The sequence below is a fragment of the Tetrao urogallus genome (assembly GCF_951394365.1).
Source record: "Tetrao urogallus genome assembly, chromosome: 8".
NCBI lineage: Eukaryota > Metazoa > Chordata > Aves > Galliformes > Phasianidae > Tetrao > Tetrao urogallus.
The window spans coordinates 7,231,658-7,240,643 of record NC_136821.1 but is presented as its reverse complement, the minus strand read 5'-3'; the positions used below and the strand labels follow the sequence as shown (position 1 = coordinate 7,240,643).

The following is an 8,986-nucleotide window of genomic DNA, read 5'->3' as shown; positions in this document are numbered from 1 at the left end:
ATGGCACATTGTGGAGCTAAAACTCCAAAAAATTCACTTAGTGCTCTGTCTGCGAATAAGAACTTAAGCTCGTCTTCTAGCCAAATTGGAGGTATGACAGATTCTATGTTTTTTACTTATAAGCCAAGATGTGGCATTCCCTACACCGATAAATTGCTATGTAATGTTAATTGCCAGCTCTACCCAGAGGTATCTGCATCATTTCAGCAATAGTTGAAGCATTTTACTTTCCCTTACAAGCTACCTGAAATTGAACTTGTTGAAATTCCTTCAAGGGAAAGAGCTATGTAATGATAAAATACAATTTCCTTAAAATGAGAAGTTAGATAGTGTGAGCTTTGGCATTATGTACATATCGTAAATGAGAAAGAACAGAGTGGCAGAAGTGCTCTTGCCATGGTGACATGCTGCTAGGACTCCTTAGATGAAGGTCAAAAAGCATCATTAGCTTGCTTCAGGCTGAAATCCATCGGCTGAGTTTTGAAGAGAGGCAAAATGATTCCATAATAGCTCAGCTGGGCATAAGTGCTGATGGTGATGGTGGCAAGCACAAGAAGGGAGCAAGAAACCATTTTTTTTTTGTTTCTCTTTGCAATACTAAAGCTTAGTATGGTTAAAAAGAGAATTTTCAGGAGACCATCAATCAGCTACCACAAAGAGCAAACCATGAATATTTTGTAGAAGGTTCTTGGTTTGTTAACAGAGAAGAGCATGCACTGTGAGTTGCAGCTTTTGTATCTGCATGTGGCAGCCATCTCTATAGATCACTGACCTGACAGATGCATAACCAAAGTCAATGGAGAATTCAAGTTATTCAAGGCTGCAGTTTTAAAGTTCATTCTATCTGGTAAGTTTAGGCAACTAGTTGTATTCAGAGAGAGGTCTGAAGTTTTTTCTAGGGCAGTAGCATAAGAAGATTCAAAAGGATGAACCTTGTTTAAAGATAGGTTGGAATCGCACACTGTTTGTAAGGATTTTGCTTGTCAGCTTAAAAATAGGACATAAGGAACAAAGTATGCTCTTAAAAAGGAGCTTTGACGTGTATTTTGAAGCCACTGCCATCTATTTAGACAAGGCAGTTCAGAAGGTAGTCAGAGAAAAACAAGATTTCATTCCACCTGTTGGGGATCGTGCCCCAAGGCTCACAGTTTCATGAACCAGATGTTGTGTGGTGGTGCCACTGTGCTGCAAAGGGCTGCCTGAATGGCTTATTTCAGGAAACGTGATCACTGTGATTGATTCATTATTATTGAGAACTTAGCATGCGTGTATAATCAATGGATATCAAGATGTTACAATCACAAAATAAACAAGAGTTAGGCAAAGTGGACTATGATAACAAGAGAGAATAAATGGAAGGCTTACCATTATGCTAGCTCATCACAAAACACCAGAAGGAGGGATCTCCAGACAAGATCCTTCCCTACTGGTAGCAGCTTTTAATAGGTCTAGGAGGGGTGCAGCCAGGCTCCACCCCTTCCAGCAGCACAGGTGAATTGCCTTCAGCTGTGCTCCTCTGGCTGACTCATGGCTCGCCTCAGGTGATCAATCAGAGGTTCTGGCCGTGACTCAGCAGTTCCCATACAATGTGCATGCTTTTTGTTTTTAAGTCACAGCTCCTTTGTCAAACCTGGGAAATAAACAGACTCGGTTCCTTCAGTAACTCATTCCCAAAGGATGCAAAAAAGACTCTCATATTTTGGGAGCAGACTTTCTTTTCCGAGCCTTTCTAATCAGCTTCTCTCTGTTTGGGGCCACAGCTGCTGGCCTCTTGCCTCCTAACAGCTACAGCAATATCAAGGGAGGCAGAGAAGTACCTCTCCTCCCTGACTCCAGGAGTAGAAAATCACTTCTTACCAGGCCAAGTGCACTCCGACCTGATCGCAGCAACCTGCAGACTGGAGTCTTTGGTTTGCTCCAGACAGCATTGTGTTTGTGTGAAAGCTTTGATCATCTTCACTGTTTTAATTTACCTAGGTGATCAGAAAGCAAGGGGCTTGTTCAAAAATTTCAGATACAACTAAGCACAATAACTGCATGTTTTGGCCCTGTAAATGTATTTGAATTATTTTGAATTAAATCAGCTAAGCCACCAGACGAGTAGTTACAAGCTGTGTAAATACATTTCTTGTTCTGCGTGCTACAGGTTATGCAAGGAGTTTAGCTGAAATCCAGGGTGGCAGTTAGGAGGCTCAGGTGTCTTGGATTAATCACATAGTCTCATCAGCGCCACCATTTCTCCCTTGTTGCTTGCCAATTTGTAAAATATACTGAAGAAGTGAAGTGCTTTGATCTATTTATTTATATGGATTGATTTCAAACAGAGATCACTTTTTACCACGTGTCCTGGAAACGCTTTTGAAAACCCCCTCTCTATCCTGCAGATGAGCAAACAGTATGTAATATTCCAAGAGGATAGCATTACAGCAGATAACATGGTATGTAATTAAATAAAAGATGGCAGTTTTCCATATGTCACCTTTCTAGAGGTAATCTAATTAGATAAGAATTAATTATGGATATGCAGGTTACATGTCACATCCATTGCTGTGATTGCATAACCCAGTCTCACACTGCCAGAAAGAGCAGAGCAGTTGTTAGACTGTGTTGCCTAAGAATGAATTCCTAGGGAAATGGAGAGGAAATACATCTTGCAAATGAATTCTACTTACATATAGTATTAACTGTCAACATGGTCTACCAATGAAGAAAAAGAAAATTCAAGAACAACTCACCAGAATAATAAGGGACCTTAACAGTAAAGAAGAGGCTTGTTAGATACTGAGAAAGCTGAAGGAAACCATGAGTTAGCTGAATTAATCATGTTTTTAATGAAAAATAATTTAGAAAGCCAACATGACCTGTCTCCAGCAAACTGATTTTTAAAAAATATTTAAAATCATTCCGTTTCTTCACTTTTGTCTGCATTCTTTCTTCCTTCCATTCCTGCAACATTTTTCCCTCTGCCTGTGAGGATCACAGTAGCTGCCTTCTGCAGAACAGCAATCTCATTTTGTTTACCTTGTGTTTCAAAGAGAATTGAACAAGCCCAGGATTCGCCTTCTCTAAACAAATACTGGCAAGACAAAGGTATTGCAGCTATTCTAGGGACAAAGGGTTTGTGAGATGGAGAATGGTGAAGACTGGCAAGAAAAGAAGAGTCAGTGTGTTTTTATCTGGAAAAAAGTTAATCCTTTTCACAACCTCATTTTCTTTGCTTTAGAGATAGCTCTCCTTTTTCATTTAAGTTTTAGAGTTTTTCATCCAAAGGAACTGAGAAGCCAAGGTGTTTTCTTTGTTCCTGTCAAGTAGCTTGAACAGTTTGAGAACAGAAACCAGTCAGAGCAGTGTGATTAGCTTAGCCAATTAGGGTGGATTTGCATATTCAAAACAGAGCTATCGAGAAATAATTCTGCAGAGATAATGCGAGCGTGGCAGTGCCTGTCTGCCAGTCAGTGCATCCTGGCTCCTGTGCTGTGCGGTAATTGAGAAACAAACACGGAATGAGTCTGAGATTGGGCACCCACAGCCAATCCACGTGCTGGCAACGTGCAGCTTGGGAGGGAGGTGTACTCACAAGGCAGAAGCTTTATGACACCCTTGCACGCTGGAAAAGGTTAATCTACAATCCATTTACATAAAATGCAGCAGCGTCTGTCAAATGAGTTGGTTCTTCAAGACTTTCCAGCTACAACTTGTGCTAGCTACCACTGTGTGCTGACTCAAACCTCGTCCGGAGTTTTGGGCTACGTGGCTTTTTATGAGATGGCAGATGACTGAGGCCTGAATGCTCTGCTGCTCTGCCCTTCAGCTCAGCCAGGTGCACAGCGCAAGGGGAGGTGAGCTTTGTGCAGCAGCCCAAAGGGCAGGCCATAAAACTGCACTCTTCTGTCCCAGCAGGCCTTGCAGCAGCAGGGTGTTATCCAAGGAGCTGGCAAGAGAGCAAACAGTCCTTCAGGAAACCTTGTAGATAACAGACCAGGGTGGATGATCACTGCAGCTTTATTATCACTGAAAGTGAAAAATCACCTTATATGCTGTAGCAACGACAGTGTGTGCTCCGTTTCCATGTTTCTCCTGGTACTGCTGCGTGGTGTCTTTACCAGTAATTGCAGGCGAGCATGGCTGTGGCCTGCATCTTCTGAACGCTCTGTTTATTTATGGAGGGGCTGACAAGTTGCTGTCTGCTGTGTGCAGCAGCCACGTATGGTGATTTTAGAAAGATACACGGTGATGCCTGTCCTTAATTCTCCTGACTTTGACGATGGGGGCTGAAGTTGCAGAGTCCAACTGCAACAGATCAGGTTAGGAGAGGCGCAGTAGAGCCTTTGCCCAGGTACAGCTACACAGGCTGCATGCTCTTCCAAGACTGCTAAGGAAAGACAGCAACACAAAAATTAACTTGTACTCACTGCTACAGAATCTCAAGGAAAACTTAGCAGAATCCTTCAAATTAGATTATTCTACAAATCATAAGATTATAAACTGGTGCAGTATTTGCCAGAATAAAGATTATGTGCTTGCAGGCTCCATGCCACATAGAGGCATTAGGCACATTTAGTTGGGCAGGAATGTCTCCCTCCAGGAAGATAATTTTTTTATAATTGTTCATGATAGGGATTTTTTACCTATTTCTAGAACGCTCACTGCTAGTTTATCTAGTCCACTGAATCAAGTAGGATTTTTCTGGTCTTACTTTATGAATATCCACAATTGTCTCTTTCCTTCCTATTCCCGTTGAGGCACCAGCTTTTTATTAGAAAGTTAATAAACTTTGTGTATGTTCTAAAGATAATATTGAAAACTGCAAAATTGTGTTCTGCATTTTATAATTGGTGTGGAAAAAAGGAGGAGATCTAATCCTATTGGGCCTTCTTTGCTCTCTTTTGCTCTCTCTCTCCCTTTTTCCCCTTTGATGGTAAGCAGCAAATTTTAATTAGCTTCATTTCCACAATTCAGTCATGCATATGTAATCTTTGTTCACACTTTTATAAAGTAAAATTAAGTGAAAGAAATTGGGTAATAATAGAAAGCTTGTCTGAGCAGAACAAATGTGAATTATCAAACATAAGGAAAGATGACTGGGACTACAGGGCTTGAAGTTGTGCAAGGTTTGAGGTGATTTTTCTAAAACAGAACTGCATAAATAATGCATAGAAACAGGTGCTGATTATCCTGTTTTGGGCATCTTTTGTTCATTATGTACTTGGGCTGCTGAGGTACAGTGATAACCAGTGAATGTGAGGAGACTGCTTAATAACAGCTTTCTAATGTTTCTCTTTTATCATGAGCTGAAAGTGTCACACGAGCTCGTCTAGTTAATAAAAATCACTTTGTGAACCCACTGTTCTTAGATTTGGTGCTGGAGAAGATTGCTGTACTGGGCCACTCTTTTGATTATAGCTGCAAAAGTTGTTCTGCCGTTTTGCATTGTAATTTAAAGGTTTCCTAATCCATATACACACCCTCTAATTAAATGTTTCCAGGGGTTACCTTGGGAGCCTTCAGTGCTATGGTTTGAAACTAAAACTAAAGAGCGCATTAAATTCATTCTCCCTGGGGTGAGACACGAGAGGGAAGTACGTTTTCATCCCCTGCTACTTCTGATTATTAGAAAGTATGAGCATAATTGGGACTACTAACTTCACTCTTTTTGTTATCTGATGTGAGAAGATGGAAATTTAAAGGCAGACAATCAATGTGTCTAAATCTGGAGTTCGATTTATAACTTCTGAGAAGATTCATCAGCAGGAACTAAAAACCAGAACCTTCTGTTGAAGTAAATTGGTCCATGGCCACAGAAGCTGCATAACAGACACCACAGCACAGATGCTGAGGTCTTCATTAAAGGATATGTAAAGTAGCGAGGTGCGTTGGTGTCACTGTATAGAGAAGTAAAGTTTGGAGCCCAGTTAATGTTAAACTTATGAGCAGATATTTTCCACTCAGTGCTTGTTCACGCACTCAGCCTCACCCCACCAATCTAACAGGTTTAGGAGAAGCACCTTTTTTTGTCCCTGAGAAGGAATTCTTATTACAGGAAGTGATTTCAGACTTGAGCTTTTTTTTTTCTTTTTTTTTTTTCCTTCCCCTAACTCTCCTTTGCTACCAGTGACTGGGAGCAGGCAAGATTTAAGTTAATGGTTAACAGGGCCACACAGAAACTCTGACTTCCTCCTACTGAGGTCAGGACAGAAAACTGCCTCTGCTTGCAGAGGAAGAGACGAGAGCTGAGCAGTTCACATCACAGAGGGACTGGGGAGCAGTAGCTTCACGCAATAGAGGAAAGAGGAGGAAAATCCGAAAAGAGCAAGAACTGTTTGCTGTAAAGATTGGTAAGAACCAAGATACTTTCTTTCTCACTTAGATTACTGACTCAACAGTTGTTGCTAACAAAACCCACAGGTGTGGCTAGTTGAGACGATTTCATCGTACCTGACTGCTTGGACTTGTGTGTATTTGTGTAGGGAGCAAGGTGAGAAAAGATTGATTTGCGGTGGTATCGAACATCAGAGTGGCTTTTCCTCCCTTTTCCTCCTCCTAGAGGTTGCTGATGGCTGAACAGACACCTTCTTCAGACTGTTCTCATCTCATTGACCACAGCCACATCCCTGAGTTTGAGGTATCTCCTTGGATCAAGATCACTTTGGCCTTGCTCGACATCTGCATCTTTATAGCAGGCATCTTGGGCAACAGCATCACCATCAAGGCTACCAGGATCCTGCAAAAGAAAGGCTACCTGCAGAAGGAGGTCACGGACCACATGGTGAGCCTAGCCTGCTCTGACCTGTTGGTCATCCTGCTGGGCATGCCCATGGAGTTCTTCAGTGCCATTTGGAAGCCCTTTGCTACCCCAAATGGCAATGTGGCTTGCAAGCTCTACTATTTCCTCTTCGAAGCCTGCAGTTATGCAACTGTGCTGCATGTGGGCACCCTCAGTTTTGAGAGGTATGTGGCTATCTGCCACCCCTTCAAGTTCAAGGCAGTCTCTGGGCCTCGTAAAGTGAAGATCCTCATCGCTTTTGTCTGGGGGACATCTGTCATCGTGGCTCTGCCCCTCCTCTTTGCCATGGGCACAGAGTATCCACTGGAAATCATTGAGGACTATCAAGGTGTGACTGCCTGTGCCAAGTCAACTGCCAGACACCACGATCCTGAACTAAAGCGAAACATGACAATCTGTACCAGCCTCTCCTCCAAGTGGGCCATCTTCCAGGCCAGTATCTTCAGTGCCTTTGTAGTGTACATCATAGTGCTGGGGTCGGTTGCCTTCATGTGCCGCAGCATGATGAAAACCCTGATGATCTACAAGAAAGGAACTGTGGCAGTGAAGGGTGAGCCTGGACAACAGGAGCAGTACCTAAGGAAAAGCGAGAGCTCGGAGGGCAAGAACTCCAGGAGACAGATCATTTTATTCCTGGGTAAGAGACTCCTCACCCCTGCCCTCTTTCCAAAGAAGGGAAGGAAACCCAGGAGCTTCTATCTTAGAAAGTTTTTCCGCATGAGGGATCTATGGCTCGAGGGGGAAAGGAATACTATTGTTTACAGTGATATGTTTTAAGAAACCTGATTTCCCTATGTGTTTTTGACTGTGTTGCTAGAAGAACTGGGAGGGAACATGGAAAGAAAAATCCATTTACTGTCTAATAGGTATGTTGTCTGATAATAATGTATGCCTGTGTGATGCAGAAGCGGTAACAGGGTATTGATGCTTGACCTGTGGGGTAGCAGTAGGCACAGTTGCCAGGATATAAAGCAGCTCTATTTGCATGTCCTCCCATTAAATTACAAATACGTGCATATTTAGTAAGACTCTTGATAAGAGGGAGGACTGCCGTGCAAAATCTAGAGTTTGTCCCACACTGAAGGCAATTACTTACTAACTCGGGGTGCTCTCAGGAGGGCACTTAGCTGGGGCTCTTGTGGCTGTGTTGCATTTGAACATTAAGAAGGCTGGGCTGGAGAGCTGATTTGGTCTTGCAAATAGCTATTGCCCTCTTTGGGGTTTTTTTTTCATGGTTTTATTTGAAGGTCTGTAGCTTTGGAATTATTTGATTCTGATCTCTTTTGCTGCATTTGTCAGACAAAAACTAATCAAGCTGTCATTTCACCAACTTGGAATCTTTCCGGGCTGTGATCCATGCATTCTCCATGTTGATGCTCTTAGAGGCACGCTTAATCACACCTTGGCTGAATCATGGGTAGTTCTTGTTTTGTTGAGTTGCTCAATAAGATACTGGCTATAATAAATGAGCCATCTTGTGTGCAAACGCACAGACCCAGAATTTCTATACTGCTTTTTGGTGCTTTGCTTGATGTTGAGAGGGGGGGGTTAAAACTCGTGGGTCTGTCCTCTTCTAGAGCTTTGTGTAGATTAGCTTTTCTGTTAGTGTTTTGTTTTGTTTTTTGATAGGGCTGGTAACTTGAGGTTGTGGGGAAAGGATGGAGCTGTGCTGGCGCTGAGTGTGATGAGGGCTTCATATAGGAGATCATGGAATGGCTTGGGTTGGAAATGATCTTAAAGATCTCCTACTTCCTTCCCCCCTGTCCTGGGTTGACAGGGATGCCACCCACTAGATCCAACCTGACCTTGAACACCGGCAGGAATGGGGCATTCATAATTTCTTCGGACAGCCTGTTTCAGAGTCTCATTTCACTCTGAGTAAAAAAAATCCTCCTAATATCTAATTATATCTCCCCTCTATAAGTTTGAAGCCATTCCCCTTTGTCCTCTCACTGTCTGCCTGGGAGATGTGACACTTAAGGCTGCACAGAGCTCTTCCTCATGCCTAGGGTTCACTTTGAGAAGCAGTCATCTTGTGCCAGGTGTCTGTGAGCTGTGGACAAGAGACCCCATGTCACGATGATTGAAAGGACTCTTGATGTCCTTATTCCCCTGGAAGTACTGACTGCTGGGGTAGCAGCTTAAAGCTGCAGCTAAATACAGTATGTTACACAGATGAAAAAGAGATAAGGCTTTACTCTT

The 8,986-nt window shown here is 42.7% G+C and overlaps 1 protein-coding gene across 1 annotated transcript in view; it reads left to right on the top strand.

Moving 5' to 3' along the window:
* Window positions 1-6,553: 6,553 nt before the first annotated feature.
* GPR39 (G protein-coupled receptor 39) overlaps window positions 6,554-8,986 on the top strand; it is a gene marked incomplete at both ends in the record, with an annotated part of 63,716 nt that continues 61,283 nt past the window's right edge. The window contains one exon of the mRNA XM_079539029.1: window positions 6,554-7,421. Coding sequence (XP_079395155.1) covers window positions 6,554-7,421 — 868 coding nt within the window. The remainder of the gene's footprint in view (window positions 7,422-8,986) is intronic.